This window comes from Dermacentor albipictus, chromosome 2 (assembly GCF_038994185.2).
Source record: "Dermacentor albipictus isolate Rhodes 1998 colony chromosome 2, USDA_Dalb.pri_finalv2, whole genome shotgun sequence".
In the NCBI taxonomy this organism is placed as follows: domain Eukaryota; kingdom Metazoa; phylum Arthropoda; class Arachnida; order Ixodida; family Ixodidae; genus Dermacentor; species Dermacentor albipictus.
The window spans coordinates 146,516,473-146,542,427 of NC_091822.1; the positions used below are offsets into that span (position 1 = coordinate 146,516,473).

Genomic DNA, 25,955 nt, shown 5'->3' on the forward strand with positions numbered 1-25,955 from the left:
ATCCGAAGTATTATTTCAAGTCAATCCAAGCCGAAATTTGCGCCGCCGCAAGGCTTGTGTGGAATGGCGACGCCGCCTTTTAAGCAGGATTTGCCTCCTGAAGGGGGTTATTCCCCCTTCAATTTTAAACGTGTTCCTGCCAAAGTGTTGCTTTCTGGTGAGTTTCGTTACACCTAAAATATTCATCATAGCTAACAGTATATGCCACCTTTGACGTCGGAACCTCAGTGCTGCACAGGGCATTTGAAGGAGACTATGCTTCAAAGCACAAGGGTGCAAATACCAATGAAACGCCGACGTGCATTTCGTTTTCGCATTTTATACGGCTCTAGTTTCTAGCCGTAGAAGAAAAGTTTCAACTGTCATTTATGGTGGAATCCATCATGATAGTATGTTAATTTTTGCACTGGCTCGTGCTGGTAGCAAGTCGTGTGTTAAGTTTTGTACTACCTGCAAACCGGGTGTTCGGTATTGTGCTGCTGAAAAAAAGTCCCATAAAAATTTTCTTTTAGAAGAGTGCATGAATACAACGGCGCATTTTATGCGTTCAGCATAGATCGCACGTCATTACTATTCATTGAAGTTGCGGCAGGTATACTAACGCTGCGTGCGTAGCATGTGTTCTGATTTTTAGTTTCCGATATTTGTCGCCGGCTTTAACAGTAAAAGGAAAATTGCTAACATTGTTAACTTTTACCTCATGCCTTCAACCCGGCTACTTGCTGCCCTTTTTGGACTCGTGTGACCGCAAAAATTTGGTTCTGCGAAAGTCGCCAATTTCCGACCTTCCTAGCGTAACGCTCTGAACTCTGACCTATAATGAGACACGGATATTCATCAGCGACTACTGCGGTGGTGCTAAATACCGCAGCATATAAGGAGATAGTACTGGTATAGGTGTAATGGAACAAAATTTGTCTTAATGAATGAAAGAAAGGGAGAGGAACGTGATAGACAAGTGTGCAGCTCTTCTGTTCCTTTTTAAACATATGGGAAGCCAACTGGTCTAGTCCATCGCTGCAACGTTGCCTTTTCTTGCTTGTAGTAGCATCGCTGAAGCGGCGCTGTTCACCAATGTTCCACACTCGCTACCCCTGCTATTGGGAATATGCTGTTGCAGGCTTGCAATACGCTCCCACCAGTATGCTGCACCTTAAGAGCTTTATCCACTTAGTTAGTGTGCTCGTTTAGGCACAAAGCAGGAACAGCGCTCCAAGATTTCCTATCTACCTGCAGGCTTCCAGCCCGGCTAGCTTGCTGGGTGGGTTGCTTGGTGCAATAGTGATGCTTGGCACACGATGCTCTGCCAGGCATGCATAACAAATAGCCAATGAATCCACCGAACTTAGACACATCACTTCCTGTCAAGCAGCCTCAGCCATGCAGTTAGTTGCCATCTACCTTAGAAGCAAGGTCCACATTTCTTGGTGTCGAGCATACACAATTGCTTTTCTCTTTCTTTCTTTTTCTTTTTTGGAATAGTCACTAGGTTGCAACCCAGAACACTCCATCTTTAGCAAAATGTTGCGAAGAGATAACGGTGACAGTGTTTGTACACTTCCTCGAAATCGTTGAAAACCCTTGAATTTGGAAAAAGAAATTCATGGGCCCTTAAAACTAATTGAAAATATATGTGCTCCTTGAATTCTTTGAAAACGGGTTGAGGGCAACTTTTGATCCTTCAGAGTAACAAACTGCATAGGGGCTATGCCATGGGCACTGTATCACTGGAAACTATCCTAGATATTTTCATTTGAGACTCTCGCTGGACGATCTCAAGGTAGTGTGTGCACAGCCACCAACAAAAAGCATGTTTATATTTCCGTTGCCATCGTGGAGCTGCGCAAGCCAGAGCAAGGCATGCAACTTTTTGGTACTTTAGCTAGTTTGTCCACACCGCAGGCATCATGGCTCCACTTTCGACCCATAGGCTCTAGAAATACTTCGAGGAAAGTAAGCTTCAGCCGTTTGGTTTTAATGTGACAAGTTTCTTTGGGTGTAGTGTCTTTGTCACACCAGAAGGTTGTCGACATCATTAAAATGGGAAAGTGAATTTAGAAAAGCCATCTGAAGAGCTTAAAGCATGCACTCAGAAGCTGCTTAGCTGTAAGAAATTACAGCTGAGAAAGAGATACCAGTATTCTTCAGTGCATATTTGCAAATAAGGTTTATTTCCCCCTGCTTAGAACTTTGAGCTTTGGCATCCTTGAATTGTCCTTGAATTCCGAGTCAAATGCCTGTACAAACCCTGTGATGGTGATAATTTGTTCGGAATTATGTCTTTTATAATTTAGTTCTTCCTGGACATTCTCGTTATTTTTAAACTATATCTTTATATTGCCTGGTGCACTGGCAAGTCAATGATCAGAGCGTGAAAAGGAAAACAATCCATAGTTAGTAAAAGCTTATCTGTGTGCGTGAGCCAGCCATCGTTGGCCCTTCTGGACATTAAACTTGCTCTGTTAGATATGACTATTATGTTATCTTGATGCCGGTGTGTTTTGTTAGGTAGTGAGGTGATGGCATGTAATTATGTCAAGCTTGCACAAGAAGCTTGGCGTTTCTATAAAATGCTTGTTTCCAATAAAAAAAAAACAACTTCAATTGATAGTCCATTCATGGGGGAGGGGATCCTGTTGTTTCATGTCTCCCCTTCATTTCATTGCTTACAATGTAGTAATTGTAAATCCCCAGTTACCTAAAGGGTGTCGGATCTCAAGGTTGTGATTTGCCTATACAAACAGCCGGCAGGCTGCCAGATGGCGCACTAATTAGTTTTTTAGCATGTATTTATAAATGGTGACAAATAAAAACAGGTAATCTCCCTTGGGATGAGATGGTGCAAAGCATTCAACTTACCCAAAGTCTGTTGAGGAATTTTGTCAGGCCAGTTTACTGCCAATTTATGCCACTAAAAAAGTCACTCAGACTGCAAAATGGTAACGGTCATTAAGGTGACTAAAAACTCACTAGATTAAGCACATTTCTCATTATTATTTCCGCCGAAATGTGCACTTCAAACCAGATGACTGCAAGCTATCCACCAAGATGCCCAGACAAAGGCTCCCACTTGGCGTTCACATTGTTTTATTTCAGTACCAGTTATATGAACACTCGAGGTGCATTCATGCCATTTGCATCGGGGCCATCGAGCTGTTCAGGTATCAGTGGGGCATGCATGGCCTATGCTATGAGGATTAGAAGGCCTTCAAAGGCGTATTATGCATTTGGCTATGCCGGAGCCCGGGCAGCATTCTGGCTTCCACTGCTGTCTTGAGCATTGCGTGCACACGCAGTAGGATTGCTGAAGAACTGTGCGCATATTAACACCGTGGTGCATACACTGGTCTGAGTGGAATAGATAGGAAATGTCAAGCAGCACTGACAGTCGGTGACAGTTTTCCATTGGTCTCATCTCATGCACAATCAAGATGCCACACCTGTAATACCACTGCCGGCATTCCTCATTGCGCCACAGTTGTGGTATTCTTATTACCGACGAGGGCACTATTCCTGCTATGCAACAGCAGTTGTGCCCAGAACTTCAGTTCGGCCTAGTTGGTGTTCACTGCATATCATATTGATGGCAAATAAAGACGGGGACAGTAGAAGAGAACACAAAAACAACACGGGCGGTACATCGCCCGTGTTTTTGTGTTCTTTTCCCCTGTCCCCGTCTTTATATGCGATCAATATGATATGCAGTTGTCTCCCATGCCTAACCACGTCATGTCGCCTCCACGTATTGTTAGAACACTGTGCAAGGAGCTCGAGCACAATGCTAAACTTTGATATCAGTTTCAGTACTTCGCCTTCTGGCAAAACTGCCACTTTCTTTAACAGGCTGCAGTTGAAGTACATGCTGATGAACATGATGGTGGCCTCCAGCTGTCTCCCTCCCTCATTCATGTCAACTAGCCTTGACAGCTTATCATATGCAAAGCTTGCCTCCTCCTAGAGGGTGCCACCTCCAAACATTCCATGGTTGGACATTCCTGAGCTGCTGGTCAGGTGCTGCGGTACTTGAGAACTGCATTATAAGGCCTCACGGTTTAGGCATTGCAAACAAATGCAGTGAGTGGAACATACAGTGACAATCACGTTCACTATTACACCTACATACGACATGAGAAGATCTGCAAACGAACGAAAGTTCGCATGCCCATCTGCGGTGCCTCAGTGTCTCTAGGATAACGCTGTTGAGCATGAGGCCCCGTGTTTAATTCCTGACTGCGTTGAGCAGAATGCTAAATGGAAGCCATTTAAGGTCAGGGTAAAAATTAATCCAGAGCCCTCCAACAAGCGTCTCTCATAACCCACCGTGCAGTTTTGTGACCTTAAACCTTATAATTTAATTTCTCAGATCATCTACTCTCCTTGCCAGCAGTGACAGTGTTGTAGTTGTCACCTACCAATGTCATGCTATCCACCCACTATGCAAGACATAGCCAGTAGTGACACGCCACACACCAAGAAAAAAACCACAAAATGGGGGTAGGAAGGGCTACTATTGGCGGCTTCAGCGACTCTGCCAAGCCCTCAACTCATTTGCAATGACAGTAACAGCCTCTCAAGTGAACAATGCACCTTTCTTAAGTGTGACATCTTTGCTATGCGCACACTGTCATTTTCATCCACTCTGGCCTCTGAAATGCATGCAATAATGCCACTCCTTTCAGAGCCTGTGTGGGGCATGGAATCCTATGCAAGTTACCAAGTGTCAATGCTGCACAAAGCACAATGGTCAGCGCATGAGCTGCTAACTGCACACTTTAACAACTCACCCCGGAAGCTCAGTGGTGGTGCGCGGCTGAGCTCGGTGGCGCCGGCTCGATCTCGGCCACAGTAGCCACATTCCAGTGGGGGTGTAATGCAAGAATGCCCATGTACCATGCATAGGGTGCATGTTGAACGGCCGCATGACTGGTTGCTTGAGGCACTTTGCGTGTATTCTCAGGCTTCTTTCATGCTCGAAAAAACACTATTGTGTAGCACATATTGAGCAACAGAAAGCTGTATAGAGAGTTTTTCATGTCGCTCTACAATTTTCTCAGTGACACTTTTCATCTAATTATATTTGAGAAAGTGATTTATTAATTAAGACTGATTGTCTAATCAGGCAGGATGACAAAAATAAATTGAGTATCCCTAAAGGATGGCAAACAACTTTACTTTGGTTCGGTCCAGCTATGTGGCATTTGCATATTTTAAAACTCTGGCTACAATTAGCTGGGACACCTTGTATATATTTTTTTAATTGTCAATTGACTTATTTCTGTGTGACATCAGAAAACTGATTTCATGATGTCTCGATAATGTCAATGACACCAGATCCAAATTTTAAAGACAACTTTAATATTAAATAAATTGTTGTTATATGTGTAAAACTATTTACAGCATCTATTTTCAAAGATACAGAACATTGACAGAGAAATATAAGTGTTTGCTAACCTGTGTACTTGTAAGTGGGATTGCTTCAATATAGCACCCCTTCTAGAATTGCTAACCAAATGCTCATACCGTTTCCTCGATCGAGCTACAGTTAACTTCTCAATGCATTGGCTAACCAGTCAATAAGCCAAACCATACTGACCACGCTGTGTTTATGTTGTATTGCTTTCTCGTGCATGTGGTGTTGGAAGCACATAGAATAATGCCGACACGCAAGTGCAGATTTACTCAAGAGCTCTGAAAAGGGTTCCCCATCACATAAACAAAACTTTAAATAAATGTTAAATTTTGTTTGTGCCTTTGCCACTGCCCCCTCCCCCACCCCCTCAGCCCACTTGTCCCACTATGCCATCCAAGGAATCCAGTCGCATTAGTCATTACTGCTTGCCAGAAGTGATGCCCCAGAACACGCAGCTCTGTGTCGTAACCTCCAACATTAGGTGCTGTCCTTAACTGCCCACGAGATGCTGAAAAATCTCAGGAAGCGAGTTACTGGGATTTACATATCGGCTAACCACCGGGTGCATGCATCGTCTGCTTAGGTGTTCTTAAAAACTGCTACAAAGAAAATTACACAATTACCAGCAATACAGCTTTGGCAAGATTGCACCAGTAGTATGTACTACCGATTTATAACCAATTTAGCCAAAGTGAAATTTTGTTTCAGATGAACTTTAAATACAATTAAGGTAATGCCGGATCATCAAAGGGTCCATTGCTTCCATTTTGTCCAATAAGATAAAGGCTGTTGAAAAATAAATACTAGAACAATGTCCTTGTCAAGCTCTCATAGGGTTAGTTTCTTTTCATTATATTATACACCTGTCAAAGAAGTACCACATTTCCCCCATTTTTTTTCAGGGTACAGGCTGTTTGGGCTCTTTGCCGTTTTTACTGGCTTCTCGTGGTACATGCTGAAGAACCAGTATGTTAGGAAGAAGTAAGTGTCCTTACTTAATCTTATAATGCATAAAATCTTACGCTTGTTTAACTACTTCTTCACTGCAGATTGACCAAGTGTGTGTATCCATAATTCATTTGTTTTTTCTCACATTTATTACATTTATTATGCCTCTTCGACAGAAGATTGCAGTATTGATAATTTGCAGCGTTGTCGCAAGTGCATCATCTGAAACTGCTTTGTTTTCTGAACAGTACCTTGTTTGTGAATGGTTTGTAAATACATTTCACTATTTTGAATCTTTCAAATGCACCATTGTCAGCTTTCAACATAACAGCAGCATGCACCTAAACAGTAGAACATGCTTGCTGCTTGTCATTGGTACATTTCTGTGGACTAAACAATGTTTGTGTCTAATGATTGATAAGGGCGCTCTACACATGATTTTGTTGAATTATGCATTTTTATTCCAGGTTGATCGAGATTGAAGCTGCTGATGGGCATAATGCACTACAGCCTCTTCTGCTTGCTGAGAGAGACAGAATGTAAGTGTAATTGTTCACAGCATATTCATCTTCGCTACTGTAACACATGTGGGCCAGTGAGCTATTTAATTGTCAGGTTGTCTGTATGTGTATAATCATTGCCTGGTGTTATAAGCAACACCGCATTGGAAAATTTTGAAGCCCATTCCTTATTGTGCCTCCCTTTTGCATCATGACCTGTTCCACTCTCCATCAGAATCTGTTTTTACTGAATCCATTATACTCAATTTCATAGATTGTATGGCTAGAGTTGTTTAAATATTTGCATGTAGACTTGCAACCATTGAGTTGTAAAGTTGTACAAATGTAGACATGGGCTAGTTGGTCAAGATCTATAGGGAAAACAGTGCAGGAGACAGACAAGCAAGAGGTTGGCACAAGCATTGACTGTAAACTGAAGATTTTATACTGTACTTGGCAAAGTGTAGTGAAACAGAGACTAAGAACACACAAAGGAACATGCACAGAGAATAAGTAGTCATCGCAACGACCAACAATAGTACGGGCCGCATGCTGCAACCCTACAAACACACCCAAGTCAGAAAAACCAGCTTGGTGAAACTTGGGGACGCAAGATCAGGTGTTATGGCAGCGTTCAAAGGAAAGCATCAGAAAGAAGGGGAAACTGTAGTGTACTAGAATACTGTGAAGTATGTTGTGCTCGGGTGGAAAGCGGGCCCTTTCTGCAATGGTGCCGCTGTACTCTGCTGGTGTGCTCAGAATATGCCATTGGAAATGAACACCGTGTGCATCAGAATGTTTAGCACCTTGCTTAGGGATAATATAAATACAAGTCTAACTGCAAATGTTGACATCACCTTCCTAGTTCATCCTATGATTTGTACATTCACTTTCACGCCCAGTGTGACAGGGGTATAAATCACGATGCACAGGTCTTCTACTGTGTACAGATCACGTACACTGACTGTGCAAGTCTTGGCATTAAAGAAACGGTCCAGAGTTATAAGCTAGGTGCATGAAAGGGTGCAGGTAGGGCTAGAGTTTCAGAGCATTCAAGTGAGCTTTACAACTATCATTGCAACTATATAAATGCATTTCTTCATTGGCCTTTTGTCTTTGGCTCTCCTTTCTTGGTATAGCCCCTTACTGCCTAGTGTCGTAAATTTTTGAAATACTGACCAATCGGCGACTCCACATTAGTGGACAAAAATTATGGACTGGTTTTTATCTTTGTGTGTTCTCCAGAGACGGCATCTTTTTTTTTTTTAAATTTTGGATCGCCACTTTTAGGCAATAATCCAAATGAGAAGTGAGCATGCATCGAGACAACTATGCTGTAATCTAGCATGTGCGATCTCATACTTTTTGCTTTGTTGTCTACAGGAATAGGAGATGAGGCTGGTTGTAAAACAAAATTAGTTTTTCTCGTACACCTCAACATCTATATCTTCTTTTGTACTCTCGCGGTTAGGTGAGAATTGACCCCACAATAGGCAAACACATAATAGTGACACAATTTAGCCATGCTGGGAAAATGAGGTGGGCAGGCAGACCGTTGACACCTGTTGTCATGACACTGGCAGTGCTTTGAATCCTCAATTTCATGGGCTCTGCTCCAATGCAACACTCAGCGTGTCGTGTCATTTCCATGTACTTTGTTTACATTTGTGCGTGGGTGCATGACTTGGAAAACGGATCGAACTAATTCCAAGGTGGTGTGCTCATTTCACATAATGGATGCACATTATTTTGGTGGATCAAGTAGGCCGAGGACACCATCTTCCACTGGTAGATAATAGCGCTGACAGGTGTCTCGGCAGTGAAGGTTACGAGGAGTATATACACATAGCATACATCCTGTTGTCTCGTCCGTGTGAATCCAGCTCTATGACCTCAATTACTGTATACACATAGAGGCTTCAAGACACATCTTCAATAATCAATACAGCCAGTGATGATGAACATGAAAACTGCAATCACTCTGAATGCATACCTCTTAACAATATAAAAACGGAGTGGACGATGACATCCTGGATTAAGCAATACGACATGCCACAGGGGCAATAACCTGCCTGTGGGTGAAACTGTGAAGACTCTGGTTGAGTATTTCAGAGTTTCTTTTTCTTTTTTTCTTCTTTTTTTCTTTTTAATGAAGTAGCATGCTCTCTAAGAGGAAAACTACACCACTCTAAAGCAGAGGGCTGTCATCATCCATGAAAACATTCCTAGTGGCTAGGAGGAGCGGTCTCATGGAGCCACAGAGTTCCAACTGCGGCCATTAGGAGGAGAGCAGGGGCCACTGGCCACTTGTAAAAGGCATGTGGCCGAGATGTAAACAACCGAACTGTAAATAACAGACATTTTTCATGTGCTGCAAGTTCTTCTCTGCCTCAGTAAACACAAGAACTTCTTCAATTTCTATCAGCACTTGAGCCAGCAAGACAGAATTCACAGGTTTTCTTAAGATAGAAAGCATTTAGGAAGGCAAAAACCGGGCATTATTTAAGTACGTTCTCATCTGCATAACTTTTCAGCATTGGCCAAAGAAGGACCAAATGCCCAGTATCCTGAATTAAGAATTTAGCAATCTCTAGAATACAGCTACACAATGAAGTTTTCCAGTGTAGTTTTTAGTGTAAAGGCAAAAGCCAAATAAACCATGAGGTTTGAAGTATTTTGCTCATGTTCAAGATAAATCGGGCATGAAGCGGTTAATGACTTCACAAAAAAAAAAAGCACGTACAATACAATACAAAGTTTGTGTTCCTTCTCGTGCATGTAGCATTAAAGATTTGTGACTTTCACGCGTCTTAAGAATTCCGCAATGTCAGTCATACTTTGGGCATTGCTGCTCCTTGCACTAAAGAACATCAACAATTACTTTTCAAATGCATGCACCAGTACGTATGCAGGGTTCTCCCCTTAGTGGGTGGCGGTGGTTCTGCCGCCTACCACTCTGGCCAACCACCTACCATCGCCCACCTCTCAGGCTTCAGTTTTTCTGTACTTGGGGTCAACTTTCTGTGCCAATGCAGTGGAAGCTACGAGCGCGAGGAGCTGGCTTCCACAAGTGTACTGTTATGTAAATGCATGAACGCCGGTGGGAAGCAGCCGCACATGCTCACGAGCCAGAAACGCAGGCCAGGAAGCTGGCAGTAATCACAGGCAATAGCGGTACTAGACCTCTAGAACACTGTAGTGGTGAACACTGTAGCGGTCCAGGGTGCTATACTGAACACTTGCACCTGGAAAGGCGTCCTCGAGCTGCTTCACATATCGCATTAGCCGATTGTTCCCGCCGCTGCACTCAACTTCATTTCTCAGCAAGCAAAGCATGTTTCTTGTTTCAGCTGATGTCGACACCTTTCAAGGTCCTTCATCGTTGTCGCCATCATCTTCACTGACCCCTTCGTTTATAGCCTTCCCAGCGATTTCAGTGTCGGTAAATTCCTCTGTCACTGGTATGTTCCCATAGCGCATACTCGTGAAAGTGCTTGTCACTTTCTGTGACACTGTTCTCAGTAAGTCTGTGTTACGTGCACTGCACTGCACTGCGTAGAATACAATTAAAATCGAAATTACACCTGTTGTGGTAAATCACATGCGTTGCATAAAGCAAAGAAAATGAACGGTGTCAATCATGCTATTTTGCAGGGCCTATCGCTGCGCATGTCTCTCCCGTCAGGTGACAGGCCACATTGTTGCTTGACACAAAGTTATGCAGCTAGGTTCCGACTTCAAATCCGGGGAAAGCATCCGCTTTGGCTTGGCAGCTCTGCGCAAAGCTTGTTGTTAAATGTACTGGTGGCGAAATTCTTGTTCCACTCTCAGTCAAGGTTTCCAGGTAACCGCAATTTGGTCCAAAAGTACTTTGAGATGAAGTGCAATAAATACACGGCACTAATGGGAAATGGTTCGGTGCCCCAAAAATTTCGACTTTACCGTTTTTTCAAGATATGTGAGTTCAAGCTAACATGGTATTATTGTAAGTACGGAGTGCAGAAATAGTCATTGTTGCACTGTGGGATCGTACTCGAACATCTGTTGTGTTGTCATTATTCAGTATGCTCCTTTGCCTCGCCTCCTCCTCCCTCCTACACCCCTGATCCTTAAATGTCCACATCTCAAACTTTTCTAGGGAGAACCCTGGCATGGTATGGCCATCGCTTTTTTTTTTCTTTTTTATAACAGGGGCCAATCACAAAAAGTCTCGATGACCTGTTTGGAACACACTGTGTGAATTGAGGCTTAAATTCACAATCGCAGACGATGGTTCTTTCATCTAAGGCTCGGTCTTTCAATGTTGTGGGATCACACTTGTCGCAGATCAGACTCAGTTTGGATACAAAAATAATTTAGCCGAACCCACCTCACAATGACTGTCGATGGTATTGCATTAGCAGTGAAACAACACAGCTACACAGTGTATTGCCACCATCAAATGGAGTTATGTATGAGGCGTGTACTGCAGCGGGACTCCTCTTCCGTGCTTCCTTAAGAGCACTTGGTGCTACCTAGTGCCACCGCTCCAAAACCTGGGGTTGGCATCCGAAATGCGTGGCGCACCGGCACATGCAAACACTAAAATATGCATCATGCAGCAACCAGGCTGCTGTCGCACTTCTTTCTGGACACACTGAACCATCCAGTGGTTCCAGTAGTGCTGCCGAGAAGTCTGCACGTGGCCTTTGAGACAAGAAGAAAAGTGTGACACACCGGCTCTTGCAGATGTTGAATTATTTCATCTCTTGCTGTACACTCAGTGGCACATACTCAGTGACCCAAGTTAGCGAGACGTTTATTGAAGAGCAGCGCACACCTACTAGCATAAACCCGGTGACCCAAGTTGGCATCAAAGAGGTTCATTGAAGACTAGCACAGACCGAGTGGCACAAACCTGGTGCTGCAAGCTGGTGTCAGAGTTTCTTCGAACAGCGGTGTGTACCCAATCCTTCATCTACAGTGGTGCACGTGAGCGTGAAAGAGCTTTTTTGGAAGAGAGGCATGTTTGTATACATTGCCACATGCTCAGTGACCCAAATTGATCCTATGGTTGGTTTCAAATCCTGTTACCTCACCACAGCAGCCTGATGCGCTGACCATTCAACCACGGACCACCCAGTGACCGAGGTAGGCGGGAAGATGGTTAGACACAAATGTGCACACACACGCACACGCACGCATGCATGCGGCACCTGGAAAATGCGTAAGGTACACTAAGAATTCCAACACATTTAAGGTTCTTCACACCAAACCCCTTCATGCACTCCTCGACGGAAAACATCAATGAGGGGCTCTACTTCGCACAAGTGGTAGCGACTGTTGCAACCGGAAACTTTAAGATCAGTCTGGCTTGTCCTGTCACATTTCTGTCATTTTGGCACTCTCCTGTACAGTCGACTTCCGTTAATTCAGTACCAATGGGATTGATAAAATCGATCAAATTATGCAGCAGGTCAAATGAAACAAGATGCAGAAAAATCACCAGAACACACTGCTGATTCATTTAAAAGTATTTGCCCGATTCTAAAGTGCACCTACTTTTCATGTGTCCTGAACTGGAAACTAGCACAGAAATGACATTGAAGCTCCTAAACAAAGTAGAAATCTAATGTGCACTTGGTTTTTTAGCAAGACAAATGGCCAAGGGTCTTATATTTGTTGCAGAAAGGGTGCCGGTTTTTTTAAGTCGGATTCACAGGAAATTTTTTTAAAAGTCTGATTTTCCACAATACAAACATGTTATGCTGTAAAGCATACAAACACTGTGAGGGCGATTTTGGTTTCGTGTCCAATTGCACAGTGCTGCAATCCTCAGGCCTCTAAACCCTTTAATAAAAGGTGTGTATTATAATTGGGTAAGCACAACAATCGGGCATTTTGAGCTAGGGGTATTGCTTGAAAGTATTCCTAAGGCAGGCACTTAATAGGCATCTTGAAGAGAAATGACGTGTTAAATGCATTCACTGTGCCCTAAGCTCCGCCAAGACAGACACTGCCACTAGAGGGGTCGCTATTGGGGTTACCATAGGAGTCAGGCACATGCGTGTTGACTGATCAAGTTCTGATTATCCAGTGAAAGCCAATTTTAAGATTGAAATAACAAATAATAACAAAAGTTAGGGCTAGTTGAAATGCACGGCAGTCTAAAAACTAAAATGAAGGAAGTCGACTGTATTGTGACAGTTTCTTGAATTGCACAAAAACCAATCTGTAGGAAAACAAACACTGCGCAGGCTGGCACCACACGATGGCACCTCTCAAGGCCCTTGTTCTGCTGTTAGAGTGTGCTGATAGTAAGGGAATACATGTGCTCCCACAATTGCCCAAAATCTGAGGACCATACAACCAAATACAGTCAAACCCGGTTGCAACAACATTGTATTCGACTCAAAAAATATCTTCATTATGTGCTATCTTTACAATAAGCATACGGCTGAACCCTGCAATAACAAAATCGTCAGGGACAGCAGTTTTTCTCGCTCTCGCGAGAATTTCGTTATTGCGAAAATGAGAGAAGGCAGACAAAAAGGTGCTACATAACAGAGGACTCATGTTTTATTGAAAAAATACTTAATCTTGGTCTGCTCTCCAAGGCCTCCTTGGAGGAGTTTTAACACTCAATCCTCACAACTCAGAATATTGTTACGTAGGAAGATGCAGACGAAAAGCTATGTACAAGTATATTTACAAGAAAATGCGCTGCGCTTGGCCAAGAGGCAACAGCCTGTGCTAGCTTCTAATCGTCGTAGTCGTCTTCTTACTGCTCGGCTCTTCGTCTTTGGGAATACTATCCCATAGCACTACCCCCGGCAGCAAAAGTGCCGTCCCGGAGCGACTAAAGGCCAGAGTCTGAAGCATTGTAGTAGGTCTTGAGCCTACTGACGTGCACGACATCACTATATGCCAGAGTAGATGACGAGGTTGAGCTCACAGGAGCAATTTCGTACGTCACAGGCGTCACCTGGTGCAGCACGCAGTAGGGCCCTGTGTATAGTGAAAGGAGCTTTTCTGAAAGCCCGACGTGACGAGAGGGCGACCACAGGAGCATGAGTTAACCAGGCGAAAACTGCACATCACGGTGGCGGGCGTTGTACTGTCGCTGCCGCGTGGTTTGCGAGTTCGTCAGTCGAGCACGGGCAAGCTGGCATGCATGGTCGGCGAGGGCGATGACGTCGCGCGCATACTCGGTTGTTGAGATCGCAGCAGGAGCAAGTACCGTGTCAAGGGGCAGGGTCGGTTCGCCGCTGTAGAGTAGATAAAATGGAGAAAATCCGGCGGTGTTGTGCCGGGAAGAATTATAAGCAAATGTGACGTGAGGAAGGGCAACGTCCCAGTTGTGGTGGTCCTTCGAAACGTACTTGGACATCATGTCGGTAAAAGTACGGTTTAACTGCTCTGTCAGGCCATTGGTTTGAGGATGGTATGAGGTAGTCAGCTTGTGTTGAATAGAGCAAGGACGCACAATGTCAGCGATAACTTTCGAGAGGAAGTTACGACCAAGGTCAGTAAGCAGCTGTCGCGGGGCGCCATGCACTAAGGTAATGTCACGCAAGAGAAAGTCCGTGACGTCAGTGGCGCAACTTGTAGGGAGAGCCCGCGTGATAGCGTATCGGGTGGCGTAATCAGTTGCGACGGCTGCCCATTTGTTCCCAGAGGATGACGTGGGAAAGGGACCGAGGAGGTCTAATCCAACACAAAAGAACGGTTCCACAGGGATGGCGATCGGGTGGAGATGACCGGAAAGTAGCACCTGAGGTGTTTTCCCATGCTGGCAGAGATCACAGGCAGCAACATAGCGTCGGACGGAGCGAGCGAGACCAGGCCAATAGAAGCGGCGGCGGACACGGTCGTACCTGCGGGTTACCCCAAGATGTCCTGCAGTGGGTGCGTCATGCATCTCAAAGAGCACAGTCTGTCGTAGATGCTTTGGCACGACAAGAAGAAGATCAGGGCCATCAGGGAGGAAGTTCCTTCGGTACAGAATGCCGCCCTGAAGGACATATTGGCGAACGGATGCGTCGGTAGGCGTAGAGTGCAGACGCTCGATGAGTACTCGCAGCGATAGGTCTCGGTACTGCTCATCGGCGATGTTAGCGAAGGCAGACACAGAGAAAATGCCGTCGGCGGTACTACTGTCGGCGGCGTCAGGCTCGTCTACCGGGTAGCGAGACAGGCAGTCAGGTCCTTGTGTAGTCGGCCAGATTTGTAGGTGACAGAGAACGAATATTCTTGGAGGCGTAAGGCCCAGTGACCAAGTCTTCCTGTAGGGTCTTTCAATGAGTATAACCAGCAAAGCGCGTGATGGTCTGTGACAACAGAATAGTTACATGACCATGTCATCATCATGCATCACGAGGAATGACCGCACGGTGTGTAGTGCATCGAGCACATCTCGCGGGCTCGCTTGCTTGGTCACGGTTTCATCGCCATCATTGCTGTCGTCAGTGCCCCGCACGCTGCTGAATATGGCGTCATCCGTTAGTTCCTCATGGACAACCAAGTCATCACCGACAGACAGGAAGTCGTTTAGACCCATGCCTTGCTCAGTGTGGAAAGTTCGCCCGCGTCAGCAGACACACTTCTACCATCTTCTGCTGCTGGTCACTCAGACTCTGACGATGCAGCCGTTAAAGCTCGCGTGTTCGAAGCAGTTTTTGATCACGCTCGCTTTTGTTTTCATTCATGCTGCAGCAACCATCTCTAGGGCCATGAAAAAGTCCACCTCCGTCGTGCATTTGTACTCGATGATCAGCAGCATCCTCTGCATAAACCTTGGATGGTAGGCACATCTCAAGCTTCTGATGGCCCCTTGGTCAAGAGGCTGAAGGAACGAGGTGCAGTTTGCTGGGAAAAATACCAGATGGACGTCCGTAAAAATGGCATTAAGATAATGGGCAGCGCAGTGGTCCACGAAAAGGCACACTGTCCTGCCTGCGCTTTGCATGCTCACGTTGAAGGCTTCCAGCCAGGTGGCGAAGATAGCGCGTGCTATCCACACTTTTTGGTTGGCCGTGTATTCAACGAGCAGCCTACCGTGCGCCTTAAAACACCGTGGCTTCTTGCTCCTGCCAGTGAGGAGCGGACGCTTATCGGAGCCGTCCCACATTTGCGCAGAGAATTGTTATGCACTTCTTACTCTGCTTGCCACCCTGACATTTTTGGCCCTTCAAATCTAGTGTCCGCGACGGAAGCATCTCCTAAAACAATTCTGTCTCATCTGCGTTGTGTACGTCATGGGGTTCACACTCATCCATGATGGCTTCTCGAGTCTCTTGCATCCACTTTACTGTGTCTTCCTTGTTAACGCTTGTGCATTCTCCAGAAATCACTTTGGCAGCCATGTTGTGTCATGCTGTAAAACGGCTCAGGCAGCCAGCGCTCGCTTTAAAGTCATTGTGCTCCAGAAGGCATGCAAAGTCGACGAATGTTTTCTGCTGCAACAATCTGCCAGCCAGTGGTATGCTGTTTGCACACTTTTCCAGGAACCACTTGTACACAGCCTGGTCCACGTCTTCAAAAACCGGAGCGGCCACAGTCTTGTGCTCCCCATGTGCTCCATTCTCCAACGCCGCCAAGATGCTATCTTTGGATTTTAAAATGGTGACAGGGAGCTGCATGGTATCCCGAACTTGACAGCGATATCCATCTTCTTTTTTCTGGTTGCTTCCACGATGATTTGAGATTTCTCTAAGAGCATGAGAAACTTGCGTTTCTTAACTGGAGGAGGCATTTTGCAAGACTTACTGCCGCACACAATGGCCAAGCACGATGAGGACGAGAGGTATGCAGCAAATCACCTGGCCGCATCTGTCAGAGTCGCAGCCAGATACCGAAAGCAGCATCGTATGTTTGCCAGCAAGCACGGGTTATGCGCTACAACTAGCCTCTAAGCAAGCAACAACAGGTGGTAGCAAACAAGTTTCTGAAGTGATTAAAAAACACGTTTTAGCACATTTTTTATTAGGATTTCACTTTTTGATGTTATCTTGAGACCACGCAAAGAAAACTTGCGACCCGCTACGGCAGAAATTTTCAGTATCGCGAGGCTGCCGGTAGAAGCTGTGTCGTTGTTGAGGGATATGAAATACATGTGCTCCTATGCACCTCCACAGGGAACACCGAAATATTTCGTTGTTGCAAGAATTTCGTTGCTGAGGGCTTTTATTATCGCATGGTTTGAATGTATATTCAATACATGCTGATATCAGCAAGACACATTTCAGGCTTACTTCAGTGTATGTGTCAAATTATATCAACATTCAACTACTATATATCCCCCAACATTATCCCGTTAACATGTGCTGTTATCCACCCATACCAGACATGGGCACAGTCTCATTCACAAATTTCAGCACTCCAGAAATGGACAGAAGCACAATGCAAATATGTAAAAGAACATTTATCTTTTGAAACAATTGTAACCCAAAACAAATGAACAGCAAATGAAACTCTCACAGTGTAAACCCTAGACTCGCATGAGACATCCACAAAGCTAGCTATATACAAGGGCGAATCAGAAAGTCATTGCCAATATTTATTTATAGCCAAATTACGGCTGTAAATGCAAAGTCAACATATCCATTTTCAGCAGGCCTTTCTTGGACCAGCCGGGCCTTATCTGTCAGTAGCTGTACAGCACGGCACAACTGTCAGTTCATGAAGATGGTGGTTGTGCATGTTCAGAATGTACAAGCAATGAAATGTGATTCATTTTCTATGAAGCAAGGAATGAACGCCCATCAAAATCTACAGGGAAATGCAACCCATGTATGGGGAAAGGTGTCTCGCTTTCAGAAGTGTGAGGTGGTGGTGTTGTGAGTTTTCAAAGCCCATGAAGACTCGCTTGACAATGAGCATTTGGGAAGACTGAATTCTACCACAGAGGCATCTCAAATTTAGTGCTGCAATGGGGCAAAGTTCTGAACTGGTGTGGGGACTATGTGGAAAAATAGTGTAAGGTACGTAGACTAGTACATATATTTGTAATTACCTGTATGTACTTTATTTTGGGCATGGCCACAATTAGTACATGACCGGGGTTGTGGGAGAAGTATGGGAGAGTCCTTTGCCCTGCAGTGGGCGTAACCAGGCTGATGATGATGATGATGACTTTATTTTGGCTAATAATAAATAGGGGTAAGGACTTTCTGATTCTCCCTCGTACATAAGAAAAACAAAATAGATATTAGCTGTATATTGTTGCTACTTTGACTGACGAAGTGACACGTTCATAAGAATCTAATGTTCTGACCGTCAGAGTAGTGGTGAATGTCAGTCTGGCGTGGCGTAAGACATTGGCCTGCGTAGTGCCGATGCAGCGTAAGCCTCAATATCCATTGCGGGCAATGGGGTTGTTCTCTTCCGAGACCCGCGTGGCACATGACGTGGTTCGGCCAGTCGGGTGTTGTACAAGCCGCTGATGTGACCATACGATTGCCTCCATCGCACTTGGCAGCGGCCGGTTATGGCAGCATGGGGCTGGACCAAGGCCATGAAGCATTGCCACGGTGATGTCATCGGAACTCGGGAGCTGTCGCTCACCAACTCTCAGACATGCCATCGCTGGTCCATGGTCCTTGAAGCTGCCGCTTCCCATCTCCAAAGCACAGCTAGAGATGCATCTGCCCTGCTCCTCGTACATGTCAGCAATGCCAGCTCCTCCTCCTTCGTCCCCTTTTTCTTCATTTTTTTCTCACGTGCTTCTCTCATCATGTGTCTATCTCCATTTCACTGATAGGCATCATCGTCTTCGTCACATATTTGCACATCCTTTATCAGTGACTCGTGACATGGGCCCCCATTTGAAGAGTTTTTTGCACAAAAAACTGCTCATTGCACACCTCAGACTTGTTGCACCAAGCTCTCAAGGAACAATGACAACACCACTTCACGTCCTCTGTCCATATATCACCTCACGGCACCCAACGTCTAATCTCCTAAATGTACTTTAACACAGCTCTCTCCACAGAAAAACACAATATACACTGCTTGTTATCTTCAGAATCAACTACCATTAGGACTTAAGTCACTCTACTCAAGAAGTCTGCACTCTTTTTTCTGCAGCTTTTGATATTTCCACGGTTTTCTACTTTCTGTCTACCTTCCTGTCTGTCCTATGCCTCCGCATTTCCTATACAGCTCTGAATGGCTCTGATATACTAACTCCGGCTTCATTTTCTTTCTCATTGACCACCACACCTTCTCAAGCACACGTTTCATTATGTAATCTTACTTTCGACCTTCTGTGAATCTTCTTCCTCTTTTACCTTTCCTCGAAGTATTTCTTCTATCGGTTCTTTCTCTTTCGCTGTGTTCTCTACTCACTCAATCTCTCTGTCTGCTGTCATTACTTACTTCATGCACACTTCTTTCTCGCCACTCGTGAAACTTCTGCACTTGCGTTCGTTTGTGCCAGAAATGTCTTCCTTGCTGGTCACTAGCATGTATTCACAGGGATTCGTATGTGTCAACAGCTCACATGTACCAGGCTTCCCTTCAGTTGTGCTATGAGTGCTGCAAATCATGTTGACTGCTTCTGGAATCTTAGCCCTACCCTGTTGCACACTCGCACCAACACATCTGCCACCTAGCTTAACATCACTTCCTTGCTTTGTTGAAAAGCAGGCAATAATTCTCGCTTCGTCTGTATCTGTTCTTCTAGGTACTGTTTTCACCTTTCATCAGCTCTGCGAAGTGCCTCGCATTCAGCTACTTTAGCATCATGAATGCGTTTCCTTTCCTCATCTATTAGTCGGAGGCCTTGCTTCTTAGTCAGCTTGATTTCGCGAATCGTGGCTATAATCTTATTCCAGTTCGTCTATAGACCGCTAAAGATTGGGACATGGCTGGAAGTAAATCCTGGCAGGCTCACCAATTGTCACAAATTTTAGTGCACCAGAAATGGACAGGAACACTATGCAATTACGTTAAATTTATCCCATGAAACAATTGTAACCCAAAACAACTGAACAGCAAATGAAACTCACATGGCATAAACCGTATACTTGAACGAGACTTCTACAGTACTAGCTGTATATTGTTCCTGCTTTGACTCGCCAAGTGAGATGTCCATACAAACCAAATGTTCTCACTGTCAGAGTAGAGGTGAACGTCAGCCCGGCATGGCGAAAGATGTCGGCCTGCGTAGTTCCAACATGGCGCAGGCGGCGACATTTGTTGCGAATGAGGGAGTTGTTGTCCTCTTCAGACACTTGCGTGGTAAAGGATGCAGTCTGGTTCCAGTCAGCCATTGTGCCGCTGACATGTCCAAGCGGTGGTCTCCATGGCACTGGGCAGTGGCTGGTCCCGGCAGCATGGAGCTCGACTGGAGCCGTGGAGCAATGCCACGGCGACGTCATTGGGGCTCAGGAGCTGGAGCTGTCGCCGGCTAGCTCTCAGACATCTCCTCGCCAGTCCCTGGTCCTCAAAGCTGCCGCTTCCCAGAGCACAGCTGGAGATGTGTCTGCCTTGCTCCTCATCAACGTCAGCAATGCCAGCTCCTCCACCTTCATCCCCTTTTTCTTCATTTTTTCTTGCATGCCTCTCACATCATGTGTCCATCTCCATTTCGCTGACCAGTGTCGGCATCATCTTCACCTATTCGCCTGTGCTTTGCCAGTGACTCATGACAGTCAGGTGACAGTGGCTCGCCATTGAACAAAAATGCAGTTACATAATAATTTGTCTGGTATTTTTTTAATGCAAACAAACGTGTTTTCCTGTTTTCATCACTGAAAACTGATTACACACATGGAGGAGCAGTAGTCATGAAAGGTTCACATGTGCTGGTGTTTCTTCTGCAGCCTCTCTACGTTCGTCTGACCTCGGAGGGGTACTTACCCGAAACTGTCGGCCTCTACTTTTCTCGTTTATGTTATGTTTGGAGAAATCTGAGAGCATTAGAAAGAAGACGATGCAGGTGATGTAGTATAAGACTTGGCTGAGGCTCTCTCGTACCCTGGCGCAGTAGGGTTCTGCGGACTTGGCGTGGGTTCACTATGTCTGAAACTTCTCGTTTGAGGGAACACTCAAGTGAATTGCAGCTTTGGGTGTATATTGTAGTTGGCATTCTGTACAGGTCACCTATGCACTGTTCTGCAGGGGTCGAAAGGCTTAATAATGAAATGCAGAAAGGAGATGGCTGGCAACTCAATTGGCACATGTGTGAACTGCTGCCCGTAAAAAGTCCATAATAAGCATATTGTTTGTTGATGCATGCACACTTATTGTTGACTGCACCACATATGAGTGCAGCTGCGTTTTATTGCATCTTTTGTGGAAGAGAGCATGCATACTTATTCCATATTTATGTGTGCAATAGATCAAAACATGCAAGCAAAGTTGACAGTCACTTCAGAATACGCTAAAGAGAGAATGGAGGTGAAAGCCTCTGCACTCACAGGACATTTATTAAATTACTTGTCATCCTCATTCAAACGCATTGTTACTTTCTATTCCTTGTTTTCTCCCTCTAAAGGCTGTGGCTTCAAGTGCCTTAATTAACACCAAAGGTCGTGGTTTTGACCATCAATGGTGGCATCATCAATTTTGGTGCCACTGAATTTTGGTCCCACCAAAGGTTGAGGATTCAACTCCAACCAAAGGTCATGGGTTCAAGTGCCTTAATTAATTTTGCCCTAATAAACACCAAAGGTCGTTGGTTTGATTATCACCAAAGATTATGGGTTCATTTGCCTTAATTAACTCTATATTAATTAACTGTGTCTTGATTACCTTACCCTTTATTCATATCAAAGGTTGTGGGTTTGACTCCCACCAAAGGTCGTGCATTCGACTTCCATCAATTTTGGTGCCATAATGCTGGACTGTCAATTTTCGATAATGCTGGACATCAGATTTTTGGACCCATGAGCCACTTGAGGCTCTCGCCTTAATAAACCATCTACTGTAGCAGTTTTCTCAAGAAGCATTGTGCCCAACGTCTTCATGCGAAACACGAGCTGTGCTCATTACTGCATGGGTTACTGTGGTGTACTGCAGTCTGGACTGTAGATAGCACCATAAATCCACACATTGAAGGTGAATGAAACCATACAAATACAGTCCCCAACCGATAATTCGGTCTCTGAGGGGATCGCAAAACAGTCTGAACTATCGAATGTCCGAAAAAACAAATTGGCGAGCAAACACTTACTTATTTACTTGTTACAGCACCTGAGACCAAAAAAAGAACTGTTCAGTGTGTTGTTGAACGGTATTCCACTTGCGTGGAACCAAATCTGCTTGAATTAGGGGCAAGCGTCATGTCCTCCCTGAAGCACAACGAAAGCACCGTGAGGGCTTGCACAAATTCCCCATTCAGTGGTCCCAAAGTACACAGTATGCTCTCCTCAGAGTCAGAGCCATCTTCCAAGGGCGCAACTACTTGAATAGCCATTTCCTTGTCATTAATTTCGGTACAGGACACTGTGGCACCGTCCACATCAGCAAAGTTTCCAAAGATCGCTGTGGCCGGAATTGGCATGTCACTGCTTCGCACATCTTCAATCAGCTCATCTCTGTTCATGTCCGACATAGTGGCTGGCAGCAAGGTGCAGGGTCCCGAGTTCCAGCATCCAACTCAACACTGGAAACAAATCCTGAGTTGCTGAAACGGCGGTGGATTGTGCCTGCCGTCAGGGCCTTCCGGGAATCGGCAAGAATGTGAATAGCTGACTACATATCCACACTGTAACTTTTGCCACTGTCGACACACAGCACCACGCGATATAGCAGGCGTGATCGGTACAACACTTTCAGCTGCTTGATGATGCCCCGATCCATGAGCTGGAAGTTGCTCATGGTGTTTGATGGCAGAAATTCAATTTCAGTTGCCTTCAAATTATTGATTAGGCCATGGGCAGCACAGTTTTCAACAAAGAGCAGCACCTTGTGCTTTTGTGCCTCAAACATTGTCGATAACCAAAAGCGGTAACTCTTCAGTTGCAGACATGTTTGCGCCTAAAAGAACGGTAACCCTTTCCTTGCTATGCTTCCCACCATGGCAAGGATCTCCAGAAACGGCAAGCATCTTCTCTGGCAGAAGCTTGTAAAACAGTCCAGTCTCATCACAATTAAAGATGTCTGATGAGTAGCGGCTTAACAAGGCCTGCAGCTTGTCCGTGTGGTAATTCCCGACCAACCTGTTCTCCACAGCACCACTTTCGCCGCACATTTTCTTCGAGACGAGGTCATATTGCTTTTTAAAGTTGCAGAGCCAGCCGTCACAGAACTTGAAGCATATGATTCCTATCTGTAGCGCGAGGGTCTCGGCCTTTTGCTTCAGCAGGTCACCAGATATGGGGATGCACTGCGCAACTGTGGTGCCTAGCCAGATATTCACAGCCTCACCAAGTTGGAGGTATGTGGCTTGAAGGAGGTTTTTCTTTTGGGCCATAGTACATGTTACTCAAGTTATGTTACTCAGTTACTCAGTGTTACTCAGTTACTCCAAGAATCTTAGCCTTGTTCTTGACATAGCCTGAGATAGTCTGTTCCCGGGCTACCTCAACATGTGACCAGCCATTCTGTACGAGCTGTAAGACAGCAGCCTTCTGAACCATTGTCATCGTCTTGTACTTGCAGCGCTTCATCACCAGGGCGAGCTGTGTAGGTCGAGTTGGTGCCATGCTCCGCTTTTTGTAGACACACGCAATATTACCTACTGTCGACAGTGCATAAAAAAAGCATAAAAAGCGGCAATGGAACCAGAAAATAATGGTGATGGCGAGGCGAATGACGTGCTAGCCTCAGAGATTTGAGCATATTTGAGGATCTCTGAGGCTATAACTTCTCACAACAGTCTGGTGCCTGCGCTGGCGTTAGTTGGCCATAGCCACAATAACAAAAGGTTTGGCGCGTACGGAGTCCTAAAAATGGAATGGTGAGCCCTAGAAGGTCCGAAATATCAGTTGTTATGCATGGCGTCTATTATGGGGCGAACAGCGGTACCACAGAAAAGTATGAATTACCAAGCATGTCCGAATTTTCGGTCAGTGACTGTAGCAGTAAAATTGCACAAGGGTAGGGTGTACGAGTACACACTCGTATCCACCTATGAAGAAATAATTAGTGAGCTGGAGTCATTTCGTGGCCTGTATATGTGAGACTTGGTCCCTAACGTCAGCCACCCATGTGCATTCAGTAGGCTTTCAAGAAAAATACTTGGGTATGCTTGGGTATGCTATTCTTGGGCATGCTAGCTTTCTAAGTTGATATTACCTAGCCGTGCTGCAACTCTAATTATATTCAGTGTAATAACTGCTGGCATATCCTGTCATGATTGGTACTTTATATGTCATCAAGGGCATAGGAAGTACAAGAAAGCTTTTCTCATCCTTAAGTGAGTGTGCACTTAAAAGGATCTTACAGAAAAGGTATAAGTCAAGCTGTATTATTACCCTTATCTTATGTATCTTATGTATTACCCTTCTCTAATACCAAAAAAGTCGCTTCGGCAGTGAGAAGAGGCTTGGTAAGCAAGAAAATATCTAAAAACGAAAGACTGGTAGCGCAGCTGCCCTATGCTTCTTGCACAAGCTCACAATAACATCATGGGATGCTGACAATCTCTGCTCAGGTCTAGTTAAACATTTATTTATAAAGGTGGACTACATTGTACTCTAAAAGAGCCACTGATTGTGTCAGTGGCTCTTGTGTCAGCTAGTGTCAAGAACTTTTACTCACCAACAACAGCCCAAACACGAAAATATATTGAAATTTGTTGCAGATTTCAATTGCAGGACCTGGCACGAAACTTAAAAACCAGTACTTGACCTTAATTTTCTTATCTAATAATTACACCTTACCACAAAATTAACCAAAATTGAATTTTGAGAGTCTAAACTTATATAATGTTTCTCTTTAGTGGTCCCTGAAATGAGCATAAAGCCTGAGTAAACAATCTGTCATAATATTTTGCGAGGCTAACAAACGAAGTACCCAGTTGTCTTCGGTGTTGCTTTTGAATTTAGCTTTTGAGCAACTTGAATTCGCAATTTGCTGTGATGAAAAGAGAGTGTTATTTAGTTATTTCTTTGGCAGGTTCCTGAAGCAGCTGAAGAAGAACCGCGAGGAGGAGCGGGAGCTTATGAAGAATGTCCCTGGCTGGGTAGTGGGCACCTACTTTGGAGAGCCCATATATAAGACAATCAGTCCCGACACTCACCTCGACCCTGTCGCTGACGAGTTCTTTGCGCACGCCGACCCCAAGATCTCTTACGACATCTGGCACTACTGGGACACCAACTACTGATCTGCAGTGGCTTTTTCACTGTTTGCTAGAGGCACTGCCTATTTCGTTAGTTGTTTGGTAATAGGCATCCCACTTTAGCACTTTCATTAAAGAATGCTGGAGCCTGTCTCTTCTTTTTTTTTTTAATCCATGTCCTGTATGCAAGTGACCATCCTAAAGTGTATCACAAGTTTCTATGTCTCAGTTAAACCACTGGTGACAGCCATTCATTGTACATGCAGTCTTTCTTGCATATAATTTATCAAGACATCAATGGAAGGTGTCTTATGTCAGAAGTGCTTTCCCAATGCCTCAGTAAATTCCAATAATTACTCCACAACACTCATCAATGCAACTGTCCATGATGTCTGTTGCTATAATAGCGAAGACACAGAAGAAAACAAGAGCTAGAAGCAGAGAAAATAGAAGCATCTAATAAATGCAATGAAGTGGCTTCCGTTTCCTTTGAGCTTTTGTGTGTCTGGCACCTGCTTTTCATTCACATCATCTACGTTATTGAATCTAATGAAGATCTGGTATACATAGGTACATTTTTTTTATGAATTTTATTAACCAAAAGATTGCAGAGGATAGCTTCTGTCCAAAGCTTTATTTCATGAACTTGATCTCAATGGATCAGCTTACAGTGGCAACATCCTGCAACATGTTGCACATCTTACATTCAAAGTTCAAGAAATGTGTGCCTTACTGTTTCATTCTTTCTGAGCCTTTAGGATTTCTAGTGGTTAGTGTTACAGGTTTGTTCAGCCATCAATGTGTCCTTCCGCAATGTGTTGAACCAATGTTGTCATTGTGTGGTCGTGGTGGAAGGTGACAATAGAGAGAGCAGCACCAGGGCCCT

At 44.8% G+C, this 25,955-nt stretch overlaps 1 protein-coding gene across 1 annotated transcript; it reads left to right on the plus strand.

Moving 5' to 3' along the window:
- ND-B16.6 (NADH dehydrogenase (ubiquinone) B16.6 subunit) lies at positions 1-25,222 on the plus strand. Its single transcript, XM_065435621.2, has 4 exons — positions 1-157; positions 6,313-6,391; positions 6,826-6,897; positions 24,904-25,222. Exons 1-4 carry the CDS (start codon positions 64-66, stop codon positions 25,112-25,114), a joined length of 456 nt encoding a protein of 151 aa, XP_065291693.1. The 5' UTR covers positions 1-63; the 3' UTR covers positions 25,115-25,222.
- Positions 25,223-25,955: the final 733 nt, after the last annotated feature.